General features: G+C 43.6%; 1 protein-coding gene across 1 annotated transcript in view; it reads right to left on the reverse strand.

Moving 5' to 3' along the window:
• Positions 1–2,178: 2,178 nt before the first annotated feature.
• The window catches only part of LOC144113806 (uncharacterized), a 33,599-nt gene continuing 17,644 nt past the window's right edge, over positions 2,179–18,133 (reverse strand). The window contains exons 7-10 of the mRNA XM_077647140.1: positions 14,912–15,066; positions 13,066–13,185; positions 6,553–6,787; positions 2,179–3,556 (exon numbers count right to left, since the gene is read on the reverse strand). Coding sequence (XP_077503266.1) covers positions 3,172–3,556; positions 6,553–6,787; positions 13,066–13,185; positions 14,912–15,066 — 895 coding nt within the window. The 3' untranslated portion in view covers positions 2,179–3,171. The remainder of the gene's footprint in view (positions 3,557–6,552; positions 6,788–13,065; positions 13,186–14,911; positions 15,067–18,133) is intronic.

Genomic DNA, 18,133 nt, shown 5'->3' on the forward strand with positions numbered 1-18,133 from the left:
CAGTAAAACTGTGCAATAAGTTAGGTTATTTATGCACAAAATCAACTGTGCAAACAGTCTGCATGTCCACCAAAGCTGTATGTGAATGAATGATGCAACTTTGAACACAAGAAAACTGATTACAGAGAAGTAAGATGCCACAAGGTCATTCCGAATCAACTCTCTCGAGATCCATGTACTTACCATCACACTGTTGGTAGCTGAACAGTTACAGTGACAAACTGTCCCTTATTTGGTATGTTAGTATGCAACTCTATGGCTATGCATATAGTGACGTCCTTGCATGTAGTGACGAGCTAAAATTTCTACACTGCACTTTCAGGGCAACTGGTTATTCATGAGGCTCACATAATTCAACCATACTTTTGTTGTGTCCCGGTTATTTGTGACAAGGCTGTTTCTTGGGCTAGTTGGTTGCTCATGATTTTGACGAAAACATAAGCGCACAAGAAGATGCGGACATGCGAGAGACACGGGACAAAGAGGGCATGCGAAAGACACAGGGCAAGATATATGTTTCCTTGTCGTCAATAAAATTCAGCTGCAAGTTAGTGCTTTGTCCTGTGTCTCTCGCATGTCCCCGTCGTCTTGTGCGCTTACGTTTTCGTCAAAATTTATGCCACATTAGAATGCGCTGCACTCGTTTCTGCACAAGTCGATTATAAAGTTATCTATTCTTTTACATCAAATGAGGCAATTTCTATGGGCAACCATGCTTTGCTACACCGCAAACATTATCCATCTGCTGACATCCACTATGAGCTTGTTTTTGGTAATAAACAGACGACTGGGGCTACAAAAATTGTTTTTGCTAAGTTCAGAGATTCACGACTGGGGTCTTTAGTTAGATTTGAGGGTTTTGCTGATCGTGGTAGTGACGTGATGGTAAAGTCATGCAAAGCATCACCTTTGCCTAAAGAGCCCAGCTTTGGCCTTGGTTTCCCATCTTTGTTGTTCAGCACAAGCTTTCACACAAGAGAAATTTCTGTGTTCCGTGGAGATAACCAACACTGACTGGAAGCTGAAACTAGATGAAGAACCTGACAGGACTAAACCAGGGGACTTAATATTGCAGGTTTCGAGGCTAGGACACTGCACTGGAAGAAAAGATGAAACTCTCGAAACAACAGAGGAAAGCTGTTAACAATGAAGTAACTTTGTACAGACCCTTTCTATCCTTGTACAACAAACTATACAAGTTGCAACTATATATATATATATATATGAAGGAAGCCAACAGTCACCGAAACCAAGGTGCATAGGGGAATGTTTTTTTCCTTTAATTTATAGTGCGGATTAGTGGGAGAAAAATACTTGTTCTCAAGGTTCGCTGACACGCAATAAACATAAATACCCACAAGAGCAGCAGATTGGACAGCCGTCGCCGTAGCTCAGTTGGTAAGAGCACCGGACGCGATATTCAGAGGTCGTGGGTTCGGATCCCACCGGCGGCATGGCTGTTTTTTCTGCTGCTTTATAAGTAGTTTTCTTTAAATCAAAGCTTAATTGAAGTATTTTTCTCCCACTAATCCGCACTATAAATTAAAGAGAAAAAAACATTCCCCTATGCACCTTGATTTCGGTGACTGTTGGCTTCCTTCATGTATTTGTCAAACGAGCCCTTCATTTCCCTTAACTTGTCTGCTATATATATATATATATATATATATATATATATATATATATATATGTGTGTACATAAGACTGAACTTGTGTCCATATGGCTCACATCAACAGGCAATAAGAGAACTGTAACTTGATGTTTCAGAAACACGAAACTGCATTACAAAGACCTACAGTGCAACACCCAAGCACTGACATTCCGCGGCTATTCATAAACACTCCTATGCTTGCAAACCTGTAAACTCGCAACTGAAATCTGACCGTAAGCAGTACTAGTGCTGCGCGCAGCTTTAGTGTCATTTCAGCAGGAGTACAGACATTTCTGAATGTTAGTAATAACATCACAGTAGTTCAATTTTCCAAACCTCATTCATACTACAAAAACAGTTCTTCGCACAGCAGGCTGCTGTGTACTACAACAGTAAGTGGTAGACACCACTGAGCGATTCGTTACAAGATACCGCATTTACTCGCGTAATGAACTTATAGAAAGTTGACATCAATTTGGGGGACGGTTCATTAGGCAAGGGGAAGAAAGGTGACTGATTTTTTTGTGTGCATAATTTCATAGCTCTGTCTGTTCTGTTCTGTTTGTCATCAACGAAAGCACGCATTCAGCCACGTTCGTGTTGCAGGCGTTTAGCATCATTCGCATTGAAAGGTGTATGCTGTCTCATGGCATGATCCGGCGATTTTATGATAGTCTACAGCACTGGCCAATCGCAGGCAAATTGCAGCCATATAAAGCGAACATGCTGAATACTAGCCCCGAAGGACGTGCGTTTTTTTACGCAAGGTTAAAAAAAAAGCCTGACGGTTGTGAGTGTGTAATGCGAATGTTTAAGCGTTAGCTGTGGTGTGAAAGGGGTTAGGCATTTTCGCTCCTGATCTCGAGCTCGCCAAATTGCTTGAGGGTCTGAAGGTCCTCTTTCCTCCATAGCATTTTAGTGTAGAGGACGTTTCTTAGCATTCTGGTTTAAACTGCTATGCTCCTCTCTGATGCTCGCGTGCTTGCTGGCTTTCTAAGCACACGCTGGTGCAGCTGGGTGTGCAGCTGGGTGCGCAGCAGTGTGCAGAGCAAGCCACTGCTGCGGGCGCTCTGCGAAGTTCACCGAGTGTGCCACCATCCCGCAGTAGCTATTGTCAAAACATAAACACGCCACGATGTTATCGGCGCGCAGCATCTTGGCACGTTGCTAAGGAGGAATGCGTTAAGAAAAGCAAATGCAGTGGGGGGTGGGCTCATTATGCAAGTAAATATGGTAATTGTTGATCCTGCATGCAATCTCCCTTTTTAGGGCAGAGTAGCAGAAACTCCCTTAGAAAACAGATGATGGAATCGATGGCAAAGAGTAAACAGCGGTGCATGTGACACTCTACAGGTGAAAACATGTCTAGCAAACATGCCAATAAGGTTAACAGCTAGCAGATAGCCTGTCCTGACAATGACAGAGGCATCTGAAAAGTGCTCACTTGTCAAATAGCCACTGGTGAGCAATGCCATTCGGACATCCCAGAGCTTGCACAGGGCACCAACACTTATTCCACTCATGTGGAGCCGCGGGGATCTTCCTCAATCAGTGGCCGTGTGTCATCACAGCTGACCACACTGTCTGCCGCCGCCACAGGCAGAGGCGTCCGGCTAGTCCCTTCTGACTGCACAGACGTTGTTGAGACTTTTCGCCTGGATGTCGTGGCAGTGTGGACACTCAAGACAAGACTGCTGTCACCATGCACTGCTGTGGCAAGTGCTTCCTCCGATGACCCTGTCTCATGAGATGTGATCGAAGGTGTCGGCGGAGATGGCGGCCGGCGGCGGTGACGTCGCAGGCGGCGTGTGCGACGCTGGGTGCCTCGTCCACAGAAAGTGCCCAGGTCACTTTGTGTTCCTCCTGGGCCATACACTATCACGCCATCAGCTGGCACATGATACCTGCAATAAAAATGACACTGTGCTGAGCCTCAATTCTGGCTAGAAAGGGTCAGGAAGATGACAGGAGCTCAAAATGACTTCTGAGAGGGGTTCTGGGCCATGATGGTGCTTCAATAAGAAGAAATTATATGAAACTGACTATTATGAAACTTGGCCACGTTAGAATCAGGGATGTGCAAATACAGCAGACTCTCGTCAATTCAAATTTTAAGACCAGAGATTTTTGTTTGACTTATATCAGAAGTGCACCTTAATATGATCCAAGACTGAATGTCACTTGGACCTACTGCTCTATGCAAATGTAGCTAAATGCTTTAGCACAACATAAAATATGAGTGAAAGGCAGTGATAAGTTTTTTAATCAAGTGTGGTTGAAAAAAGGTATCAATGATGTGCTGTTTCTCAATTGAGTAAAAACCTCAAGGGGCGAAAAAAAGCACCCAATCATCCATAGGTCGAAAAGACGAATGGCTACAAAAAACCTTCCTGAAACTGTTTTGCACTGCAGCAAATTTAATTGATGAAAAAATGTGCAGTGGTTGTCTGCTTTCAAGTGAAAAACTGTGTGGAAACGACGGTTTTTTGCAATTCTGTCATCTTGAAGTGCATGCCCACTGTCAGAAATACTGTTCCAAAACAGTATGGCCTTCTGCAGCCTCCTTCACATGCGGTGGTGTCCATGTAAGGAGGCTTCACCACACAACGAGCAGCTCGTAATGAGCGCGCATTATCGACGCACAGGACAACGTGGATGGAGGCGAGGGGAACGTGCATTTGTGCAGGAACGGGAAAAAAAAAAAAGACCCACCAATAAGCATCCGAACCGGCACGCAGTAGGGCTTAGTTCGCAGATGCGTGTCTGGCAGCTGCAATAGTCACGGGCTGGTAGCAAAGCTCAGAAAATGAAACTATGTCTTGAGGGGGCAACTCCGATCGACACAGCCCCTATTCGAGCTGGGTAGGAGCTAACCGGTTGGAGGGGTCTGATTTTCAGTTCATGCATCACAAACCTGACTCATTCGACCTCGGTCGCCACAATTTCGTGCGCTGGGAGTGTCTGAGCAGGACAAAAAGTTCGAATTAACCAAATTTAAGAGAAATGGTGGGAGAAATTAAGCGGTTTTAAAATGCATTGAAAATATAGCCAGCTAACCAAAATTTTGAAATTCATTTGAATCAACCAAAAGTCCGAAATATCAGAGTTTGAATTATCGTGAGTCTACTGTATTCATATTCAGCATATTCAGATAGTCGAACCAGCATATATCGAACTCGCAAAAAAACGCCTACGAGTTTGATATAATGTGTAATTAGATATGAAAGTAGCAGTAAGTTTAACAGCATACAAGCATACTGAGATAGAAAAAAACTGAATTTCTTTGACAGCCACTTAATGCCCGCGCAGATTACTGAGACAAATAGTGGTGAATTTTTTACGTTCCTTCATTTTCATAGCCTCGGCGACAACACATATTTCAATGTTATCGATGGACTCCAAACAGCTGAGAACACAGCCATCTATCAACGCGTAATAGCAACAAACCATGCTAAGCGCACAGAGCACGTCGAAGCACAAGGGCGCATGTTCTTTCAAATCCTTGTCACAATTTGCATCAATGGTGTCCTCATTATCTGCAACGTCGGCAATGATGTCTTTGTCCGCAAAGCTCTCTCACGGTCTCAATGTCGTCGTTCACGGAGACAAAGTCGCCTACGGCTGCCCATCACAAATAGCACCAGCAAATTCGGACAGCTGGTTCCACAAATCATCAAGACCTGCGACGGCTTATCGAGCTCGCCCCGAAAAAAGCATTTGCTCCGTCTACTACAGGAAAGTAAAGACCAGAATGTCGGAAGCAGATCTATATAATTTTGTCTTTTGACGCCATTCCATGACCAACTCAGCATAGACAGCGCGCCTAAGAGATTGATTTTTGGGTCTCTTCCAGTCCTCGGATCCTGCAGGAGCTGACATGGCTCACTAATATTTCTCGTGGTTCCCACAGCAACCAAGATGATGGTGGCAAAGCTTTAAGACTGCAATAGGTGAAATAATTCTTAAAGGAGTATAGACAATTTTGGTGGCATATTTTCTTCTCTGTAGTGATGCGCAAGATGTTACTATACACGGATCACCATGTGGTGTTTGCCTATGACCATAATAATTTATAACCTAATTTTTCTCATGCTGTTTCGGTTTCAACAGCTCTGCGATGTCAAAGTTGCATTTAGGTCACATGAAGCATGCAAAAATAGCAATATAATCACTGCTTCTTCATTCATTGTGATTCCGGCTATTGAAGCAGGCTGCCTTTAGCGTTGCAGTGAATCAAAACGAAGAAGCAGTGATTCCACTGCAGCTTTTTCATGCCTCGCATCACCTATACGCAACTTAGACGTCACAGCCATCATTCAGCTGTTGAAATCAAAAGCAAAACAGCATAAGAAAGAATTTTGATTATAAATTATTTAGTGGTTGCAGGCAAATACCAGGTGGTAATCCATGCATACTAATGCGTTAAGCATCATTACAAAGGAGAAAACACGCACCCAAAAATTGGGTTACTATACTCCTTTAACCGCTCGAGCTGAAAATTTTTTAAACAGCTGCAAGTGGATGGCACTGTACAGTGGGCACTTTCCGGCAAGAATTTTCTGCAAAGCTGATGCAACAATTAAGTTACAGGCATTGTCAGTCATTCAACTTGAGTTCCTACTCACCACTACACCTCCCATTAAACACTTAGCACCACTTCCTTTACAGGCTCTGCAGGACTCTGGAATCATTGGAAGGTTACAACAAATCTCTTGTACTGCTGCAATGCCTTGCAATTCCCTGAGAAGACAATACTGCTTAAAGGAAATTCATGCGATAGTCCCAGCCCATTAATTAGATTCGGGCAGACGACAACTTACATAGCAAAACAGTAGGCAATCAGTACTGGGATAGGGATAGACGATACCTCATTGTTCTGCAAAAATAGAATGCACCACACCTGTGATCACCAACGGCAACGGCATAAGGTGGCGGAGGCTCTCGAAACCAGAAGTCCGGTGGCGCACTGTCCACAAACAGTGGAGGCGAGTCCATGGGACCTTCGGCAGCAGCAGCCTGTTGCTGTGCCAACCGCAATGCATACAGCCGGCATGAGCAGCTGACAGCCACCACAACAAGCAAACCACAGAACAGCGATCCAATGATGGCAGCTGTTATCATGCTGTTCCTCAAGCCTGAAAAAGTCCAAATGACCCACACCATTCATAGACGTACCACAGCGATTTAAAAAGGTTACAAAATATCAACAGTTCACTTTTGTGCATGCTAGCCAAAACCTAAAATACCAAAATAAATATTTAACGTTAGCACTGTTAATTCGCAAAAACATCGCAAAAAGCACACATGAATTTTAGGATGTGGCTGTGCGAGACAGCACAATTAGGGAAAAAGAGGTCCAGAGTGCACATGCATGGAATGCTACCATGAACACTGGTACCATGAACACCTCTTAACAACACACTAAAAGCCTGGTTTTAGCACAATCTCCAACTGTATTATTATTCAAAAGGAGGCCCTAACAAAATAATCAATTATGAAAACACGAGAAAAAAAAATTCATGCTTACCGGGCATCCCAGCTAAGTGACCCAAAATTTTAAAGAACAATGACTGTCCTAGACAAGCGAAACCAACCCGGTGCTGTTGACGAGTCATGTGGCCCAGTCTGCGGTATTTTTTCATTCTGTGAATTTAGCTAATTAGTGAAGGCTAACTAGGCAACTTCTTAAATATTGGCTTTGAGAAAAAATGAAATATGAAAACTGTAGATCACCTTGAAAAACAGCCAGCTTAAATGTTTGCAACAAGGTACCATTTACATACCTTTTTAATGGCTCCAACAGAAAGTGCATGAAATTCAAAATCTGCCACTTTTCAGAGGTGTTACTTGGGCACCCCAAGATGTGAGAGAAAACTCCGCAACACTGTCTCCAACAGGGAGTTGGTGTTACACTAAGCATGGGATATGAGATAAGCAGATTTTTCTACCAGAGTTGGTTCTGCATCTTGGTTAGTACGTGCTACAACACTACAACATGCATGTCTGTTTTCTTGTTTCCTCAGTAATGCTGCGGTACGCAGTAACCAAGCAGAAACGAATATTACAACTCACAAAGTAGGAGGCTAAAATGAAAGAAAATTATCAATAGCATGCTTTTGTAAGTCAGGAGTGCAGCACAAGAACACTTAAAAGCCAAAAAGAAAAACACTAGGGACAATATACCATGTGTATCCTCATGTACTAAATATCTGTGAAGAGTCATACGACCAGTCTGCAGCCCAAAAACACTAGCCACTTGTCAAGCCACTTTTAAACACAAGACACAACATACACTAAATAGAGCGGCCATGTGCTCGTGTGTTTGCACCAAGAGTGGATGACCTTGTAAATGACAGATTGGCAAGCAGGAATTTTTATATCCACTTGCCGGCACAGACCCACCCAGTTTCACAGACTAAAAGTTATGTCTCGGTTGCCTTCCCTTGCCAATTATGCATGGTCACGTGCGCCACTGTCAATGGATAGGTTAGATACGCCACAAGGCCAACATCTGTACTCCAAGGAAGGCGGTCACACTACCAAAAACCCAAAATTCCTGCACAGAAAAACAAGATGCTTTGCGATAGGCTCCAGATGAGAAAATATGTGAGGACTCATTAATGCCAAGGACTCGTACAGCTTCCACAACAGGTAAAAGCTCCTGACATAGCGCTGACTACAGGCTTGCAGCACTGTGAAGCTAATGTTGCTAAAGTCATGAAGGGAGTTATAGGGCCTTCTGTCATGCACCGAAAACACTAGCACTACTGCCTAATATAGTAGGCCACCAAGGGTGGAGGGCACTTCCTATTGCACAGCTATACAGGTGTTGCGGACAATCTCTGCTGCAAAAAAAGATTGTGGCAACTACCAAAGGCCACAGGAAAGAAATTTCCCCATGAACCATTATAGTCGCCTCCAACAGTGCAGACCCCTTGTCCATGTCCCTCATGGATCTTGCCTCCATTGAGATGCTGATCGCCAAGGCTCGGGAAGCAAGAGCACAACGCGAAAAAGAGCAGCATCTCAAGCAAGAGCTCAATCGGCTCGTATAACAAGCCGAAATCGTAAAGCAATGACAGGTGCATGTAGACGCCACTGCTACTGTCACCACCATCCATGAGCACCTGCGGGCAGCAACTCTTTCTGCAGCTATCTGAACAGTCATTGGTAATGCAGCCACTTTTTTCTAGCCCTACCAAATCATCAAGCATTACAGGCAGGAGTTGCATTCACGAATAATAGACTCAAGAAGATTTCCACAGGAGGGCAGACCAGAGACACCTGCAGATCTTGCAGTGGAACTGCACAGCCTTCATATTCTTCGAATTCCACATGAACTACACAGCCAAGGCCAGCAAACCTTGCATCGTTCTGTTACAAAGCACCAAAAAGCTCCCGATTGCCAGGGCTGGGGCACGATACAAAAAAGTATCTTTGATACTGATACAAGGTATCGAACCAAAACTGATTATTGCCGATACTTCGATATATCACTTACTAAGTCGCCAATATTAATAAGCTGGCAATATGCTTTGCTCTGGGAGAGAACAACAGTTATTTCCACAGCACTATGTTTAAAAGACGTTTGAACGTAAACTTTCTACTTTCTCCGTTAAAGGCTAGAAGGAAGGCAAGGAATATAAGGGCTAAAAGTTTTTGTTAGGCAAAACATATTTTGCTAATCTCTGTTATTTAATCTTTTTTTTTTACTTGACGGCAGAAAGAAACAGCATTTCCTGAAACCACCAGTCAGAAATAGCCCTGTGATGCAGCCTCGCATTAAGCGAAGAGAATGAAAAAAGACCGTCTACAGGAGCACGCAAGCACATTGCCGAGTTCTATTTTATGAAGGTGCCTTTTATCAATGGATAAGAGTAAAGCATAGCCACGTCGACTCGAGGACCCTAGAGGTATAGTTACGAAACTGAGTTTCACTAGCGCCTCTTGAGGATACGGCTTGTTGTAGCGCTGCTGCTCCAAACAAAAGTAATGCGTCAGGTGATGCATTTGGTGCTGCCGGCGCTGATGACCCCATTGACCCATGTGTGGAAAAATGCATGAACTTTACCATGTTCACAAAGTAAACAACAAATATTTTGTAAGCTCCTGAGCATGAACGCAAAAGTCTTACATTTCTGTTGGCAACCACCGCAAATTGAAATCGCCGTAAAGGGGTGTTGTTTCTGCCATAACGGTGAGCATGTCTCCTTGTCCCTTCCGTCATTGAGTGCGCAGAAGTGCAACATATGTTTCATCTATCTGCCAAACAACGAACTTAGGGTGAAAGACGACTGACCAGGTCAATGGCATTGGTATGGTGTCTTCCTAATTTTTCCCACTTTTCAGTGTGCTACTGCCAGAGCGAGCACCGCCGGCCCAAAGTCGGACCCACAGCAACATTCTTTTTTTGAGTATCTAGTTACACGATACACTAAAAATGTATTTTTGATACCACCAAATGTACCAAATGATAGTATGTATCAAAGATACATTTACCTACAATACTGCCCATGCCTGCTGATTACATGTCGGACTACAACAATCACAGCATCACGACCATGCAAGTACAGCTCCCGGCAAACAGATATACCGTATTTACTCGCTTAATTTGAGAACCTTTTTCCTTAAATTAAGCTTCAAAAAGGTGGTGCGCAAATTGCGCAGAGATTTCGTGAAAAAGTGCTGAAATCTCTGCAAAGGTCATAACGTGCAATATATATAGGGTTGTTCGTTTTCCCGATTTTTGCACCCCGAACGTGTTCCTAAAATATCGGGTAAAACCCGATTTTTCCCGATTTCTGAAACAACTGTGCCCACGGAATTGCTGTGCCTCCAGTTGGCGCGCAGGCGAGAGGCGGCCAAAGCGGCCGACAGACAGACAATCGTTGACTGCAGGCCCCGTGGCGCCATGTAACGTCGGAGTCCCGAACACAGCGCCCGCAGCTTGGGCACGCGCAGCGGCGATATTTACACGTCGTGCATTCACAGCACTGCTGACTAGCGTTCACGATGGGAAGAAAACGAAAGACATTGGATGATTGGTGCAAAGAACACAAGGATTTACAGACTACAACAAAAGACTCTGAAGGCAACCGCGCGCTGGTGTGCAAGTACTGCAACACCGAGATGGTCACCGATCCAGCGAAGAAGCCCTACGACCGAATTCGCGAGCATCTCGCGTCATCGCGTCATAAGAAGTTGAAGATGGCGGTCCATGAAGCTGAAAAGGCGGGAACATCTCAGCCAACGCTCTTCGATGTTTCCTGTAGGCAGCGTGCTAAAGAAAATGAAGCGGATGGCGTGATTCACGACTTCGTTCGTGCCCTGGCATACAGTGGAATCAGCATGCATCAGGCGGACGGACCTCTGGGGGATTTCGTACGCAAATACTGCAAGGCCGCTAAAACTATGCCAACTGGACAGCGACTTCGGATTAAATACCTGAAAGAAGCTTTTGACAAGGACATGGCGAAAATCCGTAATGATATGCAAGCCGTTAAAGTGAGTGTTATCGTTGACGAATCCCCTGACATAACAGGAGTGCCTACCATTAACACTCTGTTGTGCTATTATAGTCAAAAAGCAAAAAAGAAGCAGGTTTGTTTAGTCGACGTCGACAGAGTTAATGCTTCGAACAGCTACACAGTGGCCCGGGTAGTCGGCAAGGCTCTCCTTACTGTGGGCAAGACGTGGAAGGATGTTGTAGCCGTACCCACAGATTCCGCGGAGTACATGCGAAAAATGGTACGTGAGATCTGCGAAGCTGAAGCGATCCACATCTTGCATGTAAAGGACTTAGCCCATTTGATCCATGTGAGCGTTGACCATGCGATTTCGTCACCTTGCGTGTCTGATGTTCGATCCGCAGTGATCAAGTTTGGAGCATTATTTAAGCACGCTAACAAGCTGCACCAAAAGTACATCGAAATATGTGCCTCTAATAGCCTGTTTGGCGCTGATGCAAAGAAGCCTCTTTCTGTAGTTCCGAACAGATGGCAAAGCTTCTACAAAGCGCTTGTTGTCACAGAAATGTGGAGCTCATTAACAGAACTTGTTGAATGCTCGCATGATAGCACCAAAGCGGAAGCTATTCGAGCGATACTTTCTGAAAAAGAGGTTCTTTATGCAAAGGCAGTCTTAATGAGAGATGCACTCGAGCCTCTTTTAGATGTCCAGAAAACGCTTGAAAGCGGAGAACTCCTCATGCCAAGCTTCGATCACCTCGTACACGTCAAGCTACAGCAGACTGTCAACGAGCTTTCCACGATGATCGGTAAAAGTGATCGGGCGAAAGGTGTTTTGTCTAGGTTGCCTAAGAGCAGTGTCATATTAGTAAAAACTTGTTGTGAAGAGTTTTGCGCCAAAATCTCCACAAAATGGGACTGCACGTTGAAACGGAACGTCTCAGACAAACAAGAAAACCAGTTGACATTGTGGAAACTGGGAGCCGTACTCGATCCGTTCCAGAAGCGGCTGCTGAGTCAGTCGTTCGATGACTACCGACCTCTCTTTAATTCCGTGATGGACGATGTAGGCTCGCTTCGAGAGGAGTTCAACCAGTACTTGCTGGAAGCAAGCCCCACAAATGAAGGTGTTGAAGTGATGGACTTTTGGAACGACGCAACTGTGCGTTATCCAAGGCTAGCAAATGCAGCGTTATCATTGTTGTGCCTAGCTAATGGCAGCTGTGACGTTGAGCGAACATTCTCTCAGCTAAGGTACCTGCAGAGACCAGACAGGTCTCGTATGGAAACCGAGATGTTGCGCATGCAGATGATTATGTATGTTAATAAGGACGTGTAGAACGTCGAATGACCAGCTCTCGTGAATAAAATGTTTCTTTTCTCAAAACTGACCATTGCCTCTCACTGCGAGTAATACTTAATTACCAAAGAAACGCCAAATCTTGCAATATTTACTTGAAAGCAGCCCAAAATCTAGCCCTAATTGTTACCCACCGGTTAGAGCAAATCGAATAAATTATTAGTTTGCCCGATAAAACCCGAATTGCAGAATTTTTCCACGAAAAACCCGATTTCTCCCTTATTATCAAGCCGAAAAATAACGCCCGATTTTTACCCCCCGAATTTGAAAAAATATAAAACCCGAAAACGAATAACCCTAAATATATACAATTTATTGCCACCAAAACGTTTTTTTCACAATAAACAGGAGGAACAGCCGAGTATGTCGCATGGAAGCTGGTCGCATCTCTTTTCGTATGCATCTGATATCCTGGGCCATGCCATGGACTTGAAATGAAAGCCCCCAACTTATTCAAGATGTTAAAAAGAATCAGAGCTATTGCTAGCCTTTACGGAGATATGGTACTTCAAGAACTACGCTGGCACGCATACAATGAAATTACATTATTACAAACAGGAGCTATAGAGCCACCAAAAATGCTTACATCCATATTCATCACTGCCATCTGGGCAGTCTGTTACCCGGTCACAGACTGTATCTTCAGCAACACACCGTCCATCACCACAAAGATAAGCTCCTCTTTCTGAACGGCACTTTTCTGGTCCTATACACATGAAAAAGAGGGGAGGGATAACACACACACAAAAAATATCAATTCACCAGTCACATAATCAGATTATGAAAATCAAAGGCCAGAACACAAAGAAAATGGAAGGCAGCCTTTGCTGGCTATGGATTCTGTCAGTGCAGTAGCAAAATAATTCAGTAATGTAAAAAATTGTAGTCTTTTTCTAAAACAGGAAAAAAAAAAAGGAATTATTCGTGAATGCGAAATCAAATGAAAAGCGTTAGCTAAGCTGTTTTCATCTATGCCTTCAACTATGCTTTACATTATTATTAATGACTATTATTAACAAGTACATTCGTTATATCAGAGGTTCAAATTCGTTATATCCAAATTTTCACTCCCAGGTCCTAAACTCGGATACCAACGTGTAAATCACGAAACGACGATTCGTATGGTACCATCCGCATCCCTCCGCGACCACTGGTTCACCCACCATGGCCCTCCGAAGGTCACCCCCCGTTACGGTTTCGAGGACCAAAAGTCATCGGTACGAATCCCTCACACACTAGGCTTCAACTCGACTAACAACTTTGTGCGCCGAATCATGTCAATGCATTTGTTTAAATCTCGGACGGACAAGAAACGTTCGAATACGAGTACTAAGAGCTAATGCTCTAAAAAAATTGACATCCTACATCTAGCAAGGCCCATATCATTCACAGCTCAATCCCCGTAAGAAGTTATCACTGTAGTGCACATTCAAGTGACTACTATACAAGACGCAATATGAAGTCAGTAGAGATGAACAGATATCTTCCAAGGATGCCAGACATGCAGATCTACTCCACATCTGTTTCAAAAGAAGTACAACAGAAACTGTTGACACTTTTGTGGAAAACAAGTTGATTTTCCAAGTCTCGTAAACTGTGAGAAACAGGGGTACCTAATGCATGAAAAAGCAATGTAAGTTTAGATTTGGAGCAGGTTATTTAAAAATAAAGCCTGAGGTCTGAATTACAGAATGCAAAGCACTAAAGTACGACAGCAACAAAAACAAGTTTTCAAAATGTTGCCGCAGCATACTGACAACCACCCCCCCAGGACGCAGTCTACTAAGTGATGCATTACATTGAAGCACAGTCGCCTCATCTCAGTTCCTTGCAACGAGGTGCAACTTGTAAGCCTTTGTACAAATACTGCTCCATGTTCTGCACATTTTACTGCTGCTCTGCATCGAAGTGTATGCTCTCACAGCACAATGTTGATCGGACTGATCGTGAACTGCAGCTACTTGAGTGAATATGCCATTTGCAAGTCAGCACAATACTCAGATTACGCAAATGAACTTGCAGGAACATGATTTGTGCAGTGAAAATGGGAGTTTCCCTGGGATAAATGGTCATGTACGGCAGCATCGCATCAGTGAGTCGCAAAAACAGTGCATCCCAGATGTAACTTCACAACGCTCCAGGAGTCAAGCTTGCTCGGGGCAGTCGCTTGCTGATCACTTTTTTTGTGATGCGCCCAGTTTACAAATTTGCTCAGGCACTTGGCGTTGCAAAAGAAATTATGCAGAAATGCATCACGTTTCCTTACATCCGTCCACTTGTAATGATTTTTCTCACACTCTGGAGTTTCTCTGATATCACCAGAAAGAAGATAATGTTTATGCTCATGCTTTGTCCATGAATAATCAATGCCTGGTAGCATTCTCATTCAGCTCTCCTAAAACGGCCTGCAGAGCAGCTGCACCAACACTTACCACAACCAGTTTCATCTGAGCGATCGGCACAATGAGGCACACCATCGCAGCGATCCTGGGCCCGATAGCAACCCACTCCAGATGCGCACATGATCTTCTGCTCACAACCAGACACACAGCCTTGTTCATCCTCTCCATTTTCACAGTGAAATATGCTGAAAAAGCAAAAACAGATAGTGATGTGGAATAAGGCCGCACAATAAATACAATCAAACAACACAATAGAGGTGCTAGGGTTGACGAAAGTTACAAAACTCAATTCCAAAATAAAACAAAGCTACTTTTGCAACATGTGAAGGACTGGCTTGAAATGGCAAAAAATTATATACTGTGTCCTTCAGTTCAACACCTTTTCCTTTAAGTTTACATGCTACAGTCAACATGAGCTGCCAGATCCATGCTATCAATTAGCAGCACAGCTGAAATCACAGAACATAAATCAGGAAGGGCAATAGAAATAATACAAAGCTTTAAACATTCCCTCTCAAAGAGACTTGCTGCTCTCTACCATACAAGGGTCACACTGTGCTTCAACAATTTCACTACAAGCACAGCCAATTTTTCCCCCAAAATAGTTCACAGCTGCATTTTCTCTTGGCTCTCGTAGGAAGAATAAGGAGCAGGAGAAACTATACCGTTTACATTATGAAGTTTTTTCCATACATAAGAACTTAAATTCGTAAAGAAATTCAAGAGAGCAAACCCCTTTCAACCACACCAACCACCGAATTCACAAATGCACCCTGACCATTCCTCCAAGGAGAGGAGGAAACAGCCACTCCTCCATTTAAGGGATTGTCGGGATCACAGAATGCCGCTCAGTGTTTTCTTCAACGAGGAGCTCCTTGAGAAACCTTCCTCCACCGCGGCTCCCCCAAGGAAGAAAGAATGTCATATGGGGACGAGATTAGGGCAAAAAGCTGGTCATGAAAATGGCACGTCACTGCCCATTACTTGTGCATTTTGTCACATTGTGCCATCTAAGAACCTTCACAAAGAACCTCGACATTCACAGCCTGGTATAAACAATGCAGCACTGTAAAACAGTCAGAAACCATTGCTGCCGCCATTGCAGCTGATGATGTAGAGCCTAAGTAGTCATTTTGTTTACGGGTATAAGAAATCCCCACAGCAAAAAAATGACGTGGAGTTTACCATGTTTACAAGTAAACTAACGGTCGAAGAGCCCTCAATGTAGCATCTGTGCTACCTCGAGATTCTCTACAAAAACTTCCAACTTTTCCCTACACTCAAAGAGTGGAGGTTGGAATCTGAAATTGTTTCTGAAGTGCAGCCAGAGCAAAAAGCCACTACATCAGAAGACTGGTAAAGGCTAAATCAATTTTTTGTTTGGGCATATTAAATGACATAATTTTACTCCGACTACGCCCATTATAGCGCTTTACAAAAGTTGCTTTCTAAGTGCTTTGTGCATTAAACTGGGTCAAAACATAAGCTCACTAAAAATAACAATTTCAAATTAATTCTGCCAAGATCACTATGACTGAACAAAAAGCCTTGGTCCAGTATCATATCATAGTTCATAAACTGGCACTGCCTTAATTTCCTAATGCAGCCGACGACGAAAAATTCGGACCCATGATTTTTCTGGCACAGTTTATTATTTGGCACAACATGCCCCATATAGCCAATGTATAGGAGCACCTGAAATTTCGGACGCATCGCAAGCAATTTCTCAGACTTCATTCACAGTTGCCGCAGCACTGCTGCCAATTGCTAAGTGGCCATATAATTCGTATAGTGGAACTTCGTTAATTCAGACTTGAAGAGGGACCGAAACCTTGATCTAATAAATTGGAATTCAAACTAAAAGAGAGCCTCTTCAACGACGGGGCTGATATCTCTGCAGGTTCGCACATCGCGCAGACATGGTTACAAGCTGGTAGTGCACTTGGATGTCGTCCACTGCTAAAATCTGGATAGCAGTCAAAGTTTGCGGAACCTATCTGCGCCGAGTTCTTTGGTCCTGAATACGCAAAGATGCAGCAACTGAACGCATGGGAGACATAAGACTTCATGAAGATGGTGAATGGAAGAAAATGGCACTGCCTTTCAAAGCGAGCAGCTCATACCTGCGACTAAACACAAATCCCCAACTTTTCTATCACAACGCCATCAAAACTTGTGCTTTGATGACAAGCAACACAAATTTTATTAAGCGTAAGCAACAGAAGAGTGCATACAATAACATATATACAGACAGCTTTGAGACTGCTTTTCGACATCATTGCTAGTCCTAATTAAGAAGGCCAATGCCGACTGGAGGGCTTGCTTCGGCCATTGCTGGTTCTTTATTATCGTTATTGTCATCTTCGCCTATTCGTTTAGAGCCCTCCACATAGTCCGTGCAGCGCAATTCCCGCAGTGGCAGGCTCACTTTCACATCTGACGTTTTACCCAGCCGGCACGTTTGTCCGTGATATGCCGATGGCAAACAGCCATAGAACGCTTATCTTGCGAAAGCGGTTGTCGCCCATCATCTGTGTGCACAACACGTGGCGAGATCTAAAGTCATATGAAACATCAGAATGTGCACAAAACTGCTGACCCCTTTCTCTGCCATAATGGTGATTAGAAGTTGGTGAAATTAGACTTTTCGAACTGCCCAATTTTTCGGATCTTTTCATGGTACGTACAGAAACTGAAAAATCGATTGTCGACTGTAAAAGAGAATATTTCAGTATATTTACATGTTAAAGAAATATGAAAAAAAAATCCTCCAAAAGCCACAGTTTTTTTGTCTTTCCATGTAACAGCATTGAAAACGTGTTGCCGAAATTCATTCATAAATCTTCCGAAAACAATGTTTGCAGCCCTACCAGAGCTCAAATGCTAGCAACAAAGATTATTTAGTATATAAACAGGACTGATATGAATTCCTCTTCAGTCAATCAATGGGTAAAAAACTTATCTTATGAATGCTGTACAGACGTGGACAGAATACCGTAAAAACCGGACTATAGGTCGGACCGGAATATAGGTCGACCCCCTAACTAACCAATTCTAAAAATGAAAAAGATCTTTTTCAATGGGAAAAGTACCGAATGGGAAAGTCCTTACTTTGAAACAAATGCGACTAGAGAGGTTGCACAATGGTGACAGTATTTAATTTCATTTAAATGCTGCTTGTATGTACAGCCGGCAAATTTTTTAACAATATCGCGCACCAATCGGCCCGCGTGTGTGTTTCTGGCACAGGCA

This window comes from Amblyomma americanum, chromosome 1 (genome assembly GCF_052857255.1).
Source record: "Amblyomma americanum isolate KBUSLIRL-KWMA chromosome 1, ASM5285725v1, whole genome shotgun sequence".
In the NCBI taxonomy this organism is placed as follows: domain Eukaryota; kingdom Metazoa; phylum Arthropoda; class Arachnida; order Ixodida; family Ixodidae; genus Amblyomma; species Amblyomma americanum.